At 47.6% G+C, this 18052-nt stretch overlaps 1 protein-coding gene across 8 annotated transcripts in view; it reads left to right on the forward strand.

Annotated features, from left to right (window-relative positions):
* USP40 (ubiquitin specific peptidase 40) overlaps window positions 1-18052 on the forward strand; it is a 660245-nt gene that overhangs the window by 259481 nt on the left and 382712 nt on the right. For all 8 annotated transcript variants that reach the window (XM_078681394.1, XM_078681396.1, XM_078681399.1 and 5 more), the window contains exon 18: window positions 17101-17236. In XM_078681394.1, coding sequence (XP_078537520.1) covers window positions 17101-17236 — 136 coding nt within the window. The remainder of the gene's footprint in view (window positions 1-17100; window positions 17237-18052) is intronic.

Raw genomic sequence — 18052 nt, forward strand, 5'->3', positions numbered from 1 at the left:
GGCATGGCCGAGACAAGCCTTGTTCTCGGAGCTTCTCCAGTTGTCGGTGGCCCCCAGAATACAGTTTCCGCTATTGCAGGACCTGATCACTATGAACGACGGACAAATTCTCCATCCAAATTTGACATTGCTGAACTTGTCAGCCTGGAACCTCACAAACATGAATTCCAATACTTAAATATTTCTCAAGAATGCCGGGATATACTCTCACAATCTCGGGCAATTTCAACAAATAAAACATATACAGCAAAATGGATGAGATTTTGTCAGTGGTGTGCATCTCAAGCTCTGCATCCCTTTGCTGCTTCCCCAGAGCAAATTCTCCCGTACCTTTTACATTTGGCCAAAGCAGGTCTATCACATGCATCACTAAAGGTGTATCTGGCAGCTATTTCAAGATATAGGAGGGTTCCTAACCATCCATCGCTTTGGTCGCAAAGAGTGATAAAATAATTTCTTAAAGGACTCTTCTGAGTGTTTCCCCCGGTTCAGCACCCGATAGTCCCTTGGCAGCTCAATACGGTTCTTACGCAGCTCATGAAACCGCCGTTTGAACTAGTGCATAAAGTAGACTTAGTTTATTTCTTGGAAGACGGCTTTGCTGTTAGCCCTCACGTAAGCAAGGAGGGTCAGTGAAATTCAAGCTTTCTCAATTGCAGAATCTTTTCTTCAGTTCCGACAAGATGAAGTTATCCTTAGGACAAATCCAAAATTTATTCCTAAGGTCCCTTCCATTTTTCATCTCAATGAACCTGTAGTGTTACCTACATTCTTTAGAGATCCTTCTTCGGCAGCGGAAAGAGCCCTACACTCTCTAGACATTAAACGATGTTTAAAATTCTACATTGACAAAACAAAGTCTTTCCGGAAAACAAACCAACTATTTGTAGCCTTTTCTGGACCTAGAAAAGGTTTAGCGCTATCCAGATCCAGTATTTCGAGATGGATAACTTCTGCCCTTTCCTTATGCCATGAGATAGCTGGAAAACCTCTGCAATCCAGAGTGCACGCTCATTCCACGAGAAAGATGGCAACTTCAGCGGCTCTGTTTGCGGGAGTGTCGCTACCAAACATCTGCAGAGCGGCGACATGGAAAAATGTGCACACCTTCACTAGACACTATTGTCTGGATACTGCGTGGAAGGAGGATGCCGCAGTGGGACACGCAGTTCTACGTCATTTATTTCAGTAAGGTATTTCTCAAACTATATATTTTTATATACGTGTATACAAGTATATATATGTGTGTATATATGCATTTTGATAGCCACTCTTATTTGGATGTTGTCTTTGCATAAACTATTCTTTCATTGCATATTGGTTCATAATGGATTGCTTCTGGGGTTTATAGTATCCTAGAGATAGGAGCAGAGCCAGGAGAGAATATGGGGTTCTATCCTGGAAACGCAATGTGGTATAAGTACTGGTCTCTATTCTGATACAAGCATGTTAATCTATGAAAGATTCAATACTAGAGAAAAAACTAGTTCTGTAGTAGGGGATCTCTGTGTATAGTCATAATCTAGTGAATAGTCCCGCCCATGTGCGTGGACCCCGGAGCAATCAAAAATAATCTCTTAAACTGTCAAACCATGCAGAACCGCATCCACACTTAAGAGAGAATTTAAAGACAGATAATGCAGCCTATATCCACAGGCTACACTGTCCAGTACTTCAACTAGAAATTCCACCAAAATCCACAAACCGCACAGCCTGTCCAGGGTTTTCTAACAGAAAAACCTTGCCTTTAACAGCAAAACCCTCTGGAATGATAGAGAGTAAGAAGTGGACAGACAAGCCCCATAGGCTGCCATTATGTGGCTCAGAACAGGATACTGTGCCTTTAAGAGAACTTTCCAGAAGTCTCACAGTATCCCAGAATGCACTGCAGGTCCCTTTTACTTTTCAGTTCTTTTTTCCGGCTCCTGCAAGCAGGACCCTGGAGCATTGAGCTCTCCCTTTTCAAGGGTTTATTTGGTTATTTTTCACTGTTTTCAAGTTTTTTTGAGTGCTTTTCTTGAAGTACTTTGGTGTTTCTTCCTTGTGTTTGTCTTGGTGCACTCTTTATTTGCCAATATGCCTGCATTATTTGACAAATACCCTGAGTGCTCGAGGAAGAAGGCCAAGTCGGACCCACACGAGGTGTGCTTCATCTGCCTTTCCTCATCTCATGTCCCAGAGGAGTGTGACATCTGCCAGGGCTTCTCTAGCAGAACCCTGAGGGACAGATTGAATATCAGGCTCCAAGGCCTGGAAGATAGAAGACTGAAGGCACAAGGTGGGTCTGGAAGGGCTTCCTCTGCCCATGCTGAGGCCTCTGGGGGGCTCCCCAGGGGCAGGAAGACCAGCAAGCGTCCCCATTCTCCGTAGGCGTCGATTGCACCGACTACGGCGTCGAGAGGGATGACTGCAGTCTGTTACCCGTCTCCCTAGGGCTCTGGGTTGAAGCGGCGTCGACGCTCAGCTTCGAGGGAACTGAATAGACCGCCGTCGAAATCACCGGTGACGATTTCGTCGTCGTTGCCGTCGTCGCCGAGTATTCGACGTCGAGAGGTGGCCCGACATAGGCGCTCGCCGTCGAGGCGATACCGCTGTTTGCCGTCGGCGAAGAGAAGAAGGTCGTCGTCGAGGAAGCGTTCGGGGTCGAGGAGACGCTCACCGTCGAGACGAAGATCGCCGTCGAGGCGAAGGTCGTCGTCGAGACGAAGGCGTTCGACGTCATGGAAGAGGCGTGAGGCGTCGAGGAGGAGACGCTCGCCGTCGAGGGGCCGACGCTCGCCATCGGGTCGACGTTCTGGCGCCAGGAGTCAGTCGAGCGGGCGGCAGGTGCCTATGGGGGCTTCTCCAACGCCCCAGCCTTGGAAAGAAGGCGGATAACCGGGCTCGGTGTATTCTGAAGTGTTTACGCCTTCTAGGCCGAAGTCGGTTATGCCCCCCCCTCCTCCCTTGCCCAGGGGCCCACCGCCGCGGGCTCCCACCCCGCCTCCACTTCCACCTCCTCCTCAACCTCAACCTCCTCTTCCGGCTGACAAACCTCCTCCGCTTCCTCTGAGGACGGCGTCGCTGCCTCGATTCCCGACGCCCCCTAAGGGTACCCCTCGGCCGAGGGCCCTTGCCGGGCCAAAGTCACCCGCTCTGGTGAAGCCGGCTGAGCGCCCGAAGCCAAGGAGATCGCGATCTCGCTCGGATCGGAGGGGGAGATCACAGAGTCGTCACAGGTCCTCAACGAGATCGAGACGGCGTCACAGGAGGAGACGGTCACGGTCCCGCACGGATTCCTCTGGGACCAGAACCTACTCACCGACCTTGTCGGAATCCCCGGGGACGAGAGTATCGCCGGTGGACGACATCAGCACGTTCCAGGATTTTCTCCTGAGGGGTGCATCGAAGTTGGGTATCACGGTGACTGTGCCTATTCCAACGACATCCGTGATTTTCGAGACACTGCATAAAAAACACCTGTCTCGACCTTTACTACCCCTAGTGCCGGGGATGGTAGAGCCTGCAGAGGAGTTGTTTCTCACCCCTGCGGTGACAAAATCCGCTCCCTCGCGGCTACTTAAGAAGTACAGGGCCCCGGATTCTGACCCTTCCTTTCTTCGGATGGATCCTACTCCGGATTCTGTCATAGTGACGGCAGCTCGGAAGCAACATGCCACCTCCCCGTCCTCTACTGTACCTCCGGATAAGGACAGCCGCTGGATTGACTCCGCAGGCAGAAAGGTCTGTGGGACGGCCTCTACTGCTATGAAGGCGGCCAGCGCTGCGGCTTTGCTAAGGCGGTACGATCGTGCCCTATGGGAGTCCCTACAGCAGTTCGGTGAGTTCCTTCCCCGGGAGAAAAAAAGAAGACTTTCAAGAGGTCCTGAAGGAGGGGATGCTGGTGTCGAACCAGCTCGTCAGCGCGGCTACGTATACGTCCCTTCTGGCTGCACACGGGTTCTATCATGGTATCAACCAGCGGCGCCACGCATGGCTTCGGCTTACATCACTCAAGCCGGAAGCTCAGCAGCGGGTGGCCAATCTGCCTTTTCTGGGGTGAAACCCTGTTTGGCAAACATGCGGATGTCGAAATGGCCCGCATGAAGGCGGAGGCCGAGACCCTGACGGTGGTCGGGCTGGAACAGCCCAAAGAGAAGAAGGTCTACCGCCCGTTCCAGAGACGGTTTGGGGGTCAAGGCCGAGGGCGAGGACAGACTTCGGGACAGCAGCAACAACAGCAGCAGCAGTTCCGGAAGCCCTTCCAGAAGCGCCAGAAGGTTAGAGGCGGCCAGCAGTCCGCAGCAGCGATCAAAGGCCCAGCTGGGTCTCGACCCTGAGCGGTTACTTCCCCTACATCCGTTACCTGCTCCGGTGGGGGGAAGCGTTCAATTTTTTCTGGAAGAGTGGAGAAAAATTACTCAGGACAAGTGGATGCTGAATATTGTTTGCAATGGATACAGTCTTCGGTTCACCAGCCCGCCTCCATCAATTCCACCGGTCAGCTCGCAGTTTCAACTGCGCGATCTCCAGGCAGAGGCACATATCCTGTTAAGGAAGAGGGCAATAGAAGACGTACCTCTGTCTCAAAGGGGAAGAGGTCTGTACTCCCGGTTCTTTCTGGTTCGCAAGAAGGACAAGAACGAGTTCAGGCCCATTCTGGATTTGCGACAAGCAAACAAGTGGGTTCGCAGAGAGAAGTTTCGCATGCTGTCGTTGCATCAGATTTATCCTCAGCTGCAACAGGGAGACTGGCCCTGCGCTATAGACCTACTGGATGCATACTTCCATGCGCCCATTGCACACAAACACAGGAAGTTCCTGCGATTTCAAGTCGGCACCAATCACTATCAGTACACAGTACTTCCGTTCGGGCTGAAGTGTGCGCCCAGAACATTCTCGAAGTGCATGGCAGTGGTAGCTGCACACCTGAGGAAGAACAAGGTGTTTGTCTACCCATATCTGGACGATTGGTTGATAAAGGCCTCCTCCTTCTCGGAAGCTCAAGCGCACTTCCAGAAGACGTGCGTTCTCTTGAACAAGCTGGGGTTGCACATCAACATGTCCAAGTCTGTCCCGACTCCGGTCCAGTGCTTTCAGTACTTGGGAGCCTCCATCAATACTCTGTCAGCAAGCGTGTCTCCTTCGGAGGAGAGACGATTATCACTCCTTCGGAAGGCTCAGGCTCTTATGACCGCTCCATCTACAACAGTGAGGATGGTGTCTTCTCTACTGGGATCGATGGCCTCTTGTATCTTCCTCACACCACACGCACGGCTGCACATGAGACCATTGCAGGAGTGCTTGGAGGTTCAGTGGGATCAGAGGAAAGGATCTTGGGACAACAGGATACGGATGTCTCTACATGCTCTTCAGTCTCTGAAGTGGTGGTGTTCGGCGGAGAATCTCCTGAGAGGGGTTCCCTTCCACAAGGACATTCCCACGCAGACTATCGTGACGGATGCATCTCTCCACGGCTGGGGGCGCACTCCGGAGACTTACAGATTCAAGGGACGTGGTCCTCGACAGAGTCCACGTACCACATCAATTTCCTGGAACTCAGAGCTGTTCACTTGGAACTGAAGGCCTTTCATCCGTCCTTCCGGACCAACTCTTTGCTTGTTCAGACGGACAATACGACCAAGATGTATTACCTCAACAAGCGGGGGGGGGGTCGAGATCGCGCACTCTGTCGCAGGAGGCGCAGGCGATCTAGAACTGGCTTCTAGCCAGAGGGCTGACGATAACGGCTACCCATCTATCAGGTGTGCAGAATGTTCAGGCAGACGCACTGAGCAGACTGATTCAGGAAAACCACGAATGGGTCATAAACGACGAAATACTAGGAGAAGTCTTCGCAAGGTGGGTGACTCCAGACGTAGATCTGTTCGCCACTGCCGAAAACAGCAAATGCCGAGACTTCGCCTCCAGGTACTACCAGCCGGGGACGCTGGGGAATGCGTTATGGATCAACTGGTCGAACAGCTTTCTGTACGCGTTTCCACCCATTCCCCTGATTCCGGCGGTGCTCATCAAACTGTCCCAGTCCAGGGCGCGGATGATCCTGATTGCCCCGGAATGGCCCAGACAGTGGTGCTTCACGGACCTGCTTCACCGGTCTCTCCTTCCTCACATACGGCTGCCATGCAGGCCGGACCTTCTCACGAAGTTCGGGGGGCAGATGTTGCACCCCAACCTCTCGTCTTTGAGTTTGGCAGCATGGCTCCTGAGATAGTGCAATATGGCCATCTGAATCTACCAGAAGATTGCATGGACATACTGAAGGAGGCTAAGCGACCTTCCACTAGGACTTCTTATGCTTACAAGTGGAAGAGGTTTTGCATCTAGTGCAAGTCCAAGAACTATGACCCGACGACGTGTAAGGAAGATGTCATCCTTCCGTATCTTCTACATCTGGCGCAGTCTGGCCTTAATGTCCATTCCATTCAGGTTCATCTGGCTGCGCTGACTGCCTACAGGAAATGCCCTTCACAGACTTCCTTCTTTCAGATCCCTGTGATCAAAGATTTTTTGGAAGGCTTGAAGAATGTGTTCCCTCCTGTCCGGCTTCCTTCGCCTTCATGGGAATTGAATGTGGTGCTGTCCAGATTGATGAAGGAGCCTTTTGAACCTATTCATAAGGCTTCGTTGCAACACCTGTCCTGGAAGGCGGCGTTCCTCGTGGCCATTACATCGACCCGCAGGGTGAGTGAAATTCAGGCGTTGCGTTGCCAAGAACCTTATACTGTATTTCATGCTGCTAAGGTTGTTATGCGTACTCACCCTAAATTTCTTCCAAAAATTATTTCTGATTTTCATGTTAACCAGACCATAACTTTACCTACGTTTTTTCAGAATCCTTCCTCTCCAGCGGAAAGGTCCCTGCATTCCCTGGATGTCAGGAGGGTGTTGAGATATTCGTAGGTCAGACCAATTGTTTATCAATTATGGATCAGTCAGGACGGGTCTTGCTACCTCTAAACAGTCCATCTCGAGGTGGATTGTGTCCTGTATACAACTGTGTTACCAAAAGGCTAATAAGACCGTAGGGGGTAAACCTAAGGCTCATTCCACCAGGGGCAAAGCTGCCACGACTGCTTTGCTCCGTAATGTTCCAATTGCAGAAATCTGCAAGGCGGCCACTTGGGAGTCGGTCCATACCTTTGCTAAGCATTACTGCCTGGACGCTGATGCCAGGGCAGACGCTCAGGTTGGGCAGGCTTAGCTGCGAAATCTGTTCGCACATTAGTGGTGTTATTTCTCTTTTCTCCTCCGCCGCTTTGGTGTGGGGATGGGCTTGCCATTCTATTCACTAGATTATGACTATACACAGAGATCCCCTACTACAGAAGGAGTAGTTTCTGTCCTGTAACTCCAGTTCTGTAGTAGGGGTTTCTCTGTTATAGTCCTAAGCGCCCGCCCTCCTCCCCGGTGGAGAGAGATATTCATGTAAGAAATGATACAGGTCTGGCGTGTTACGCCTTCAAAAAGAACTGATAGTAAAAGGGACCTGCAGTGCATTCTGGGATACTGTGAGACTTCTGGAAAGTTCTCTTAAAGGCACAGTATCCTGTTCTGAGCCACATAATGGCAGCCTATGGGGCTTGTCTGTCCACTTCTTCCTCTCTATCATTCCAGAGGGTTTTGCTGTTAAAGGCAAGGTTTTTCTCTTAGAAAACCCTGGACCGGCTGTGCTGTTTGTGGATTTTGGTGGAATTTCTAGTTGAAGTACTGGACAGTGTAGCCTGTGGATATAGGCTGCATTATCTGTCTTTAAATTCTCTCTTAAGTGTCGATGCAGTTCTGCATGGTTTGACAGCTTAAGAGATTATTTTTGATTGCTCCGGGGTCCACGCACATGGGCGGGACTATTCACTAGATTATGACTATAACAGAGATACCCCTACTACAGAACTGGAGTTACAGGACAGAAACTACTCCTTACTTACTTGTACACTATGGTTCTCCAATATTGATATATTTCATAGAATCACATGCGACCCACCCACCTCCCCGTTTCTCAGGTAGACCATTTTATCTCTGGATATATCCTTGTCTCTCACTTGCGGCTAGAAATATGATGGCTCTGCTGGGGAGTGTGATGAAAGGGCTGGCAGCTGATTGACTGAGTTTTGGACCACATAATGATGAGGTTTGGTTACCAAATAATGTTGTCCCGTATGGGGTTTTCTATGCAGTTTTTCTTGTACTGCTATGGTCATTCTGTTACAGTGAGACTTCCCCCATGACGACGGGGAAGATACAAGCATGTGAATCTATGAAAGATATCAATACTGGAGAACTATAGTGTACAGGTAAGTAACTAGTTTTTTTTTCAAAATGCCAATTGCATCTCATGGACATAAGTGGTCATAACAAGGGGACCGACACAATTAAGGATTTTAGTGCTCCATATGATTACTAACTGTATGGGGAACATATTTGGAAAGTTACATTGTTGTTGCTTGGATGAGGTCCTTGAATCTACAAGGGTTATAGTTTCTATCTAAGGTGGCTTCCAGAAATGAAATTCATGGGTATAGTAGAGCAAGGTTACAGACTATCAACATTTTAAAACACATTTTACTTAAACAAGGTAAATTGTTTTTGTGCTTTTCTCAATCGGCAGGCCATTTTTGATAATAAGGGAAAGTTTCAATTGAAGGTCGATCTGATTGTACATTAAGTTCCACTGATACTTGTGAGAGCTACATCTTCCCTGCATATTGAAGCTTGGCATGTGTAAGATCTTGGCAGATCCCAGAGTGGACCCCCTCATTTCTAGTTAATAAGGGAAATCAACATGTTTGCATGTTGGCTCCACCTCTTTAAACATCTTTATATTTGATATTCCTACAGCATTGACAATTTTAATTTTTACTGTTCTTTCCTCCTTTCTCCTAAATTAGCAATAGGATGTTAAAAATCGTTTTTTTTAATTATATGCAACATAAAATATAGGCACCATGCGCTTGCAATATGTAATGATTCAACAGCATGATGGGTTTAATTTAGTGAAGCTGGTTACTTCTGGAGAGCATGGTGGCCACATTATTTTCTGGAGCATTGTCATTTTGATTATCCAAATGCTCCAAGGCACAAGCTCAACGTTTGATTCGTTTTTCTTCCATCGTGTCTGGAAGCAATTTTCATTTGAAGTTAATTTTATCACATATCTCGGCACTGAAACGTGGGCATAGGTTCCTGGTCAACATTGACTGTAAGGAGACAGATGAGAATTTATCAGGGAGCTGTCTCCAGTCAGAGAGTCTGGTCATAGGAGAATAACGAGAGGGAATAGTTATGGCGACTAACCGGGTCCCCCATTCTTTGACATCGGCAGCAACACCACAGCCACCGGAAGAGTAGTCCTTTCAAACTCTGAAGCAAAACCACCCAAGCTTGTTCGGAGCCTCAAGCAGCACCCACCCCCAACCCGACCTCCACTCCAATCTCAGTCGGTTTCTGATATGGTTCACTTACACTACAGATATACAGAGGAACCTCAAGATGACAATGATAGTTCCCAGGTATATGATGATGAAAATCTATTTCTGGATTGAAAAGAGGCCAGTGGTCGAGACACATCAACAGAGACTGAAGTATAGCTGTTCATCCAAAATAAAGAGTCTAATCAAAATGTCCAAAGTTCTTGTGTCTTTATTTTAAATCCCAATTTTTTTTATTTTCTCTCTGTTTCTCATTTGTAACAAAACAGCCTCAGCCAACGCGTTTCGTTAAAATAATGAACACCTTCTGTGGGTATTTATTCAAAATACACAATAGCTCATGTGTATGTCCTAAGGACAAATATCATTTCAGGTGAAGTCGCAGCCCATAATTTCTTCTCCATTTTGCCCTAATTGGCTCCTCAAATTAAATTAACTACATTTTGACTAACTTTGTTTGATATGCAGAACTATCATAAAGCAGCCAAATTGTGAGAAGTTGGCCTGATGTGCAGTGTTCACTATTCGAGTGATCACTATATATCAGTCCAAACAACCCTTATTGATGATTGGTTGTAAGTCAACCTTATAGACCAGCTATCCTAGTAGCATGGATACGAGCAGTCTAAGGCTAAGACTCTAGAGGGCGTGTTAAGCCAGCTGTTTTACCATCACATTACCCCTTGAACACCCAGTGAAAGGACACCACACAAGTGTTATGAAAATAAACAGTGTATTTATTAGAATCACAACAACCCTGTACTCTTTATGAGGACAGGGTGCTAGGCACACAACAAAACTCTTACGAAAATACTTAAGTTAGCACGTTATACACAAATGCCCGAGGGGCACGAAAAACCATATACTTTAAAAGTGGAATGCGAAATTACTAGCAGGTAAGTACAGTACTAATAGGCTTTGGACTCGCTAGGACTTGACTATAGAATCGTTAGATTACTTCTAGGAGGCCTAGGGGACTCGGGTGCAGAGTGTGCACTCTCACGCGGGATGCGGGACAAAGTCTATGGGAGCTAGTAAAGGCAAAGTTAGTGTTCACGGGCGAACCCGACCTGGTAGGAAGAAAACGACAGTGGATCCTGACCCTAGGATAGTGAGGCTATGCTGGGACACCGAAGTGCCGAAGTTACCTAGCCCAGGGGCTGCAGCTGCATAGGTCTGAAAAGACGTCGGGAATCCTCGTGCCGGACCAGGAGCCTGGAAGAAGGAAGTTGCTGGCAGGCGACCAGTGAAGAAAAGTTCGATGGATCCAAGCCTGGATCAAGGAAGAAGAAAACCTGAAAGCAGAGGGGACCAAGTTCTTGAATCACTAGCCAGTGATTAAGTGGGCACCAGGATGGCACCGGGCGAAGTCACCTCGACTAGGTGAGTGGGCGACGCTGGCTCTGCAGATCTCACGGACCAGGAGGCGTTGTCGGCGACCAGGATGGAGAGGCGAGCTGTCCCACGATGGATGAAGCTGTCGGCGTCGAAGTTACCCAGGATTGGGCAACAAGCCTTGGCTAATTCAAGCCCACGCGGTGGACTCAAAATGGCGTCTTGAGTGGACCAGGAGGGTCCGGGGGGCTCCTCTTTTGGAAGGGAGCAAGGGCCAGCCTGGAGCAACCAGACCAGCAGCAGAAATGTCGTCGGGTGTCGTTCAGAAGGCCACAAGCCAGCGGGCTAGTAGCCAAACAACGCGGTGAGCAGCAAAAAGCAGAAGGGCCCCACGCAGATCGTGGAGATGCTGGGAGGCTGCACTTCGGTGCTGGAGCTGCTCAGGGTCGGGGCTTCTCGGACCCCAAAGCACTCACCAGGAAATTACTCGGCGGGCTTGCTGGAAAGAAGTCGTGCAGTCTTGAAGATGGCCGGTCCCTCGAGGTCTCGTCACACCCACGAATCTCAGCGTGACTGATGATGCAGGTAGAGGTCAGAGGTGCCAGGGAAGCCGGTTCTCGTCGAGCTGGGCAGTCTTGATCCGGAGGAGAGACTTGCAGCAGACCGCAGTGTTCTTTAAGATGGTGCCTGCGGATGCAGGGTGACTACTCCTTAGTCACAAGGGAGAAATCTTAGGAAGAAGTCTTGAGTTCCTTTCGTGGAAAGTAGTTTCAGGATTCAAAGATGATCTGATTTGGAAGGGGGCCAGTCCCTACCTTTATCCTGTAAAAAGGGGGCTGGCACGCGACTAAGTCCTGCCCCATGGGTGGGACCAGGAGGGGGGTGGTTACACCCCTCTCCTTTGGCGGGCTTTCCCCAGGCCAGGGGCTGGAGTGCCCCTGGAACTGGTTTCAGCCGGCCTATGCACAGTGAGCACCGGGGTGCCACTTGCAGTCACCTTCCTCTGTAGCCCTGCCTCCCTGGAATACACAAAACCCTGTCTGGGACGGTGCTGGCACCGCCCCTGGCAGGAAACCCTTTGTCCTTGCCTCCTGCTCTGGGAGGACTCCCAGCAGCAGGAGGGCAGACTTGTGTCTCGGTGGCAGCATCCATTTTGTGGATGCTAAGGCTCTGTCTGACTTTAACCGGGGTTACAGGTTACATACATGTCGTGTCCCTCTAGAAGGGTGGAATGCTAACCCCGTCACCAGAATTGGCGAGGGGTTAGTATTCCAATTCGTATGACACCTTACTCGACATGTTTTGATAAAGCGATACCAGAGTTGGCATATAACCGCGAGGATTATAATGCACTTAAGAGTATATGGTATGCGATATCATGGAAACGGCTAAGGGATGGATCCCGAAAGCCGCAGATAGGCTCAGCTCATGCCAGAGCACCATCTCACACGATTCCAAGCACTCTGCCTTCAGGATTGTTAAGGCCTGCCATAGGAGTGACTGATAGGAGATCTGTGTGTCCATTTTAGGGTTAGATATAGGAATACTATATCTAAAGCAAAGGGTGATTACACCACCTTGCCCCAGCTGTCGTGCAGCCAGTTGTGTCAGATTTGGATGGCCAGCCAGGGGTGGCATAATACATGCTGCAGCCCCTGGTAGGCCCTGGGTACACCTATGCCCTGGGTACCTAAGGTACACTGTACAGGGACTGATAAGGTGACTCAGTATCCAATTAGATATGTACCTAGGGTACATGGAATCCATTTTACAGAGAGAGCAGTAGGCCTGAGGTCCTGAATAGCAGGGCCTCAGGTCAACTAAGTCAGAAAACCAGCAAAACACCAGGCAAAAAAGTTGGGGGCAACCATAGTCAGGGATCTACCTTCCTACATAACCCCCCCCCCCAAACGAAAGGAGATAAGGCTAGCCTTGCCAGGTAAGCCTATATTGCCTGAGTGGCCATATAAGGAAGTACCAGCACTGGCATGGTTACCCCCTATCTCATGGTCCACTAAGCAATCCCTCACCCTAAGGGTGTCTGAGGGTCTCCACCATAGGGAATCTCTACCTGTGGTGTGTTTTGTCAAAGAAAAAGGCTGGTGCTGAGATGGAGTACTGAAGTGAGGCTCCACTAATTTTGGGCTCAGCTTCCTCCAATCATCATCCACCAAAGAGGCCTTTCTTTCCAAGACTGAGTTGTTTTGGGCTCTCAGGGTCAACCTCTGGCTACCTACAGCTGGAGGTTGGGTCCCTCTGTTTGGCTTACTGGAGGGACAGGTCAGGTTTGGGGCCCTCAGGTCCCAGGTTTGGCTGTGCCCAACAGTGTCCATCTGTGGGAGGTCCCTAACTAATTTTAAGGGGGATCCCTCAGGAGTCTGCTTTATTTTCACGTGGCTAGGATTACTAGCTTCAGTGCCCTTAATCTGCTGATTGGGGAGTTCTTTTGGACAGGGGGCCCTTTGGGGTCCAACACTGGCCTCCTTGACCTCTACAGCCCTGGGCTGACTGAGGCAGGGTAGAGAGGGGCAGGTTACCTGCTCCAGACTGGGTCCCACCTAAATCATTCCCCAGTAGGCAATCTACAGGCAAGTTTGGTGACACTGCCACTCTCTTGTGGCCAGTGACACCTCCCCAGCTGAGATTGACCACTGTTCACGAAAGTAATAGTGGTGGGTTCTGTCAGTCTCCGGAGTTTTAGAATATCAGTCTACCCGTACCTTGACAACTGATTATTGAAGGCAGACTTACCTCTATCAGTTGTAAACCACCTCCAGATAATGGCTGTCTTGTCATCCTAGTGGCTCTGGATTGGGCCAGGGGAGTGTATTACCTAGAACATCTGTCTATGAGCATCTGTCCTCCGCAGCTGCCTCTTCCTCAAGACCGATCACAATAACAGGGCAGGTTTATACAATAAAGCAGACACATCTTGCTTGGAGATTGAGCTACAACAGTTGATGGCCTTCGATCTCCCTTGCGTCCACCTACTAAGACATGAAGCTGGCACGTTTGTTGCTTGGTGCTCTGGTACTCCTACCTGCACAGCCAATTTTTACATGACCAATTATTGGATGTTCCTGATTTCTCCTTGTCTCCCAGCAAGGCCTTGCCCTGACAACAGTTAAGTTAAGTCACCTTGAAAGGGCTGGACCATTTGTTTGCGCCAAATGGGACCTTAATCTGGTTCTAATTTTCTTGCCTTGCACTCCATTTGAGCCAATGCACAGTTATCCTCAAAGGCTGCTCACCTTAAAAACAGTGTTCTTCATAGGGATCATGTCAGCTTGTCGCATAAGCACTTTTTGTCCAGCAACCATGCACCAGCTTCTTTCCAGTCAAATTAGTTTTAAGGAGCAAGAGGCATTACTCCCAAAGATTGTGACGCATTTCCATGTAGTGCAGTCCATTGCCCTGCTGACGTTCTTTGCTCCACCTCCTCACATGGGGTAAGGGACTCCATTTTCTAGATCTCGAGGAGAAGCCACTTCTGGTCCGGGTGTCGTTGAGTCTTCGACTCCACCTACTGGTGTGTGACAGAGTTGCTTAGAAAATTCTCTGGATCTAGTCTGGCAGTGGGAAAGGGGTAGGGAGAGGGGGTCAGGGGTAGGTGGGATTCACTAGATGAGGAATCTGCAATAAATAGAGTATTCACCAGAAAGAGCATGACTGAAGGTAAATAACTTCTTCACTTGTACCGTTTTGTTGTGTGTGGCAATTCGTGTGGGTTTTCTGAAACCTAAATCGCAAAAGTCATTCAGTCAACTAAGTATTGAGCTGGCTCGGGCCTCCTCTCTGGCCTGGGAATGTTTGATGAGACTGCTAGGATGGCATTCACTAAATAACCTTGCAGACTGCATTCAATATCGACCATTGGTTGCAGAGATAACTAACTTTAATTGCCCCCTTTATGCATGTCCGTGAATGTTTTATCACTCTGTGATTGGCCTTGTAGAAAATACCTGTAAATCCACACCGCGGGTACTCTATACAGGGGTCACTGGTTGCTACTTCACAGACCCATAAAGAAGGTCCCTTCTAGACTCGATGACCTGCATTTGCCAATTCCCACATTGCAAAGAACTGGCCGCTTGCACATTGTTGTGGGGATTTCAGGGCCCTGGCATGGAAGGCATCTGTAGTTGCCCATCCACACTCCTACTTAGTCGGACCTTGCCCTTCTCCTTGAGACATTCAGTTTGGCATCATTAGTAAGGTAGCTCCTGGAAGCGAATTGTAAACGACTTCACATGACACAGTTGGAGCTTAGTAACTCCTGTTTGTCCTAGGACTCCCCCAATAGGCACCCCACGTGCTGTATTCATGTCTAATTAAATTTAATTGGAGAAATACCTGCAATAGGCAGCTTATGTCTTGAAGACCTTTTGAGCAAGTAAACAAAGTTTTCAGAAATAACAGCGCTGCCAGAAATAAAGCTCTTGCATTTAAAACCCAGTGTGATATCAACATCCAGCTATAACACATCAAAAAACCTGAATAGTCACCCATGTTCAAGTGGGATAAACTACAAACTTTTCAGTCATACTCGTGTTGACTTCCTGCGGCTCCTTACTACTCTCCGCATCATGGAAGGAATGGGGTACTCAGCAGAGATGGGGATGTGTAGTAGAAAAGCATTATAAGTAGTAGATAGGGCTTGTCTTCAATCCAAGGTCAGGCACTCTGGCCTCCATCAAGTACACAACAGTTGTTGTAGCTCCTCTGTACAGAAACAGCATGCTTGCCTTCCATGCTTGAATGACTGGTGACTGTAAAAAGCCATACAACATCATTTCAGTGGAATCATAGATGGTGCTTTTCAGTAGTTAAACATTGTTGATTGTTCTGTCAACATGGTCAATTAATCATGTTTCCTCATGCAGGTCCCTTTCAATGACCTTTCTTTTACATTTTTAGAAATTGTTTTTACCTGGTAGAAGACTTTGGGCAATATGTGCAGATTTTAGGGATAGCGATTACCTAATTGCGATTCTCTGCGAATCTCAGCCAGGAAATCGATATCCCTAAAGTATGAACCTCTATTCATTTCATTTAGTGATTCCTATAGGGTAGCAAATCGACTTACCTCATGAGTATTATTGAGGTAGGTTGTAGTTTGTGACTTATTGGGAATAGTAGCCATCACAGGGATGGTGGCCTGTTGCGATCTGCAGACCACTATATCTGTGATTTGCTTTTTAATAAAGCAATCTTTTTTTTTTTTAATGCAGCCAGTTTTCCTTAAAGAAAAACAGGTAGCGTTTAAAAAGAAAAAATGAAACTTTGAAGTTTTATTTTTTAAGTGTAGGCAGTGGTCCGGGAGACTACTGCCTGATTTAAAAAAATATTGTTTTTCTTTCTCAAAGGGGAAGGCGTCCCACTGGGACCTCTTCCCATTTGCGAAGGGATTACCGCCTCCTACAGGGAGTGGTAAAATATGAATGTTCAAAAAAATTCATACATCCCATTCAGATTCAACATTTGGAAGGGATTCCCCAAATTGCAAACACAAATTGTGATAAGGTAACATGTTTCTGAGTCACAATTTGTGTTTTGTAAATGCAGTTTTGCAGTCATAAACAGCACGAGAGCGCCGTTACCGACCACAAAAATGGTTTGTACATATGGCACTTTGTGTGCTACTAAAGACTTTTTTTTTTTTAGCCAAGACTGAATTTCTTCTAATGATTTCTCCAATCTGCAGTATGACAATAAAGCCTTGTTATTAAACATTGTATTTGTCCATGATTGTGCACGATTTGTCTATTATTAACTTTTAGACTGCAAATTGTTAGTGTCCTAGTTCCTTATGAGAAAACTCTGTACTGCTGAAACCTCGTAGCTAATTTTATAATCTGGAAAGTGGTGGTGTAACTGCTTCAGGTTCTTAGTTGTGCTTGGTCTGACAAAGTCATAGAAACACAAGTTTGAGGTGTAGAATTGTATTTCAGTTTGCATTTTCTAAGTTGGATTGTTCAAATCTGTATATGATGTTGGTCGGTTAACTGTACCCCATGCGCTGTTTCGATTTTTTTTATCACCCCTTTCCTTTTTTTTCCTAATGATTTTTGTGGCATTACTTGATAGTAGATTTTAACTCGTACACATGCAGTATTAGTAGATTTCACTGTTAGTGGTTTTGAAATAAATCATTTCATATCAGATAAACCGATGGAAGCCTGTAGATGTCAATCAAGCCAGTTCAAATGGCACTTTAAAGCCTTAATGCAAGGTGAGTCCTTCGTCCTCTTCTTGCATCTCTCCTAAAACTGCCATTCACTGTCTTTTGCTTTGTGCCACAGATGCCTTATCGCAGAAATTGGTATTTTGTCCCTAGCTTTGTCAATATCGAAGGGAAGAACTCTACTAACTCTACTGTCTCTGGCTATGACAACCGGTGGTTCCAGGTTCAGAACTTCTGCAAGTCCAAAACTGTAGGCCAGCATGTCAGGATCCAGGTCACAGCAGACATGGTGAGTGATTTTAATAGTTTTAGAATATGTATAGTGGATGAACTGCTTCGCTATACAATGAATCATTTGACCGGGGAGGAGGCATAAATAGAGTTCGACATTGCTGCTTCCTCTTTTGGTGCACCCTAATGGATGGAGACGGCTTCATATAAAGCTTTGAATAAGATTTAGAAGTTATCTTACAAATGTTTGTGGTTGCTGAACATTTATGGTCACTGTAGAATAGTGTGCAGTTAGGAAGGTCTGAATGTCCAGCTCAGGGTAAGTCTTTCCAAGTGCCTGTTCAATGTGGAATAATCTAGGGACTAGTTGAGATCTGGGGGAGATTTTCCAGGGTCTAATCCAGAGAGGAGAATTGGTGTGTGGTGTGAAAAGCGTGGAGTATAGGGCCCGGAAGAGGTGTGGGTGTGTGTGTGTTTTTGCCCCCAAAGTCTGGTGCTTTACTGGGTGAATGTACCTGGAGTGCAGAACACATTTAGATGGCCTTTCTGAGGGATTGATGGAATTTGAAAATTATGCCTCTGCAGCAGTCTAACTCTAATCTGGTGTGTCTCTTAGTCAATACATAGTCTGACCTAATCTGGGTGCATCTGGTATGTGCTGGTATGTCTGGCCGATTCTCGATAAGTCTGCTTTCTTTCTGGTCAGTGGTTGGAAGAAATGCAGATGCTGGAAAATATTTTCTGTACATCTATAACTGAGAAGTTAATGCAATTTGCATTGAGTAGTGGGATCTGATCACCAATACGCAGTTTGATGTAGGGCCATTTTACTTAATCTGTAATTTATGATATTGACACGTGCAGGGAAAAGTTG

This window comes from Lissotriton helveticus, chromosome 3_1, assembly GCF_964261635.1.
Source record: "Lissotriton helveticus chromosome 3_1, aLisHel1.1, whole genome shotgun sequence".
In the NCBI taxonomy this organism is placed as follows: domain Eukaryota; kingdom Metazoa; phylum Chordata; class Amphibia; order Caudata; family Salamandridae; genus Lissotriton; species Lissotriton helveticus.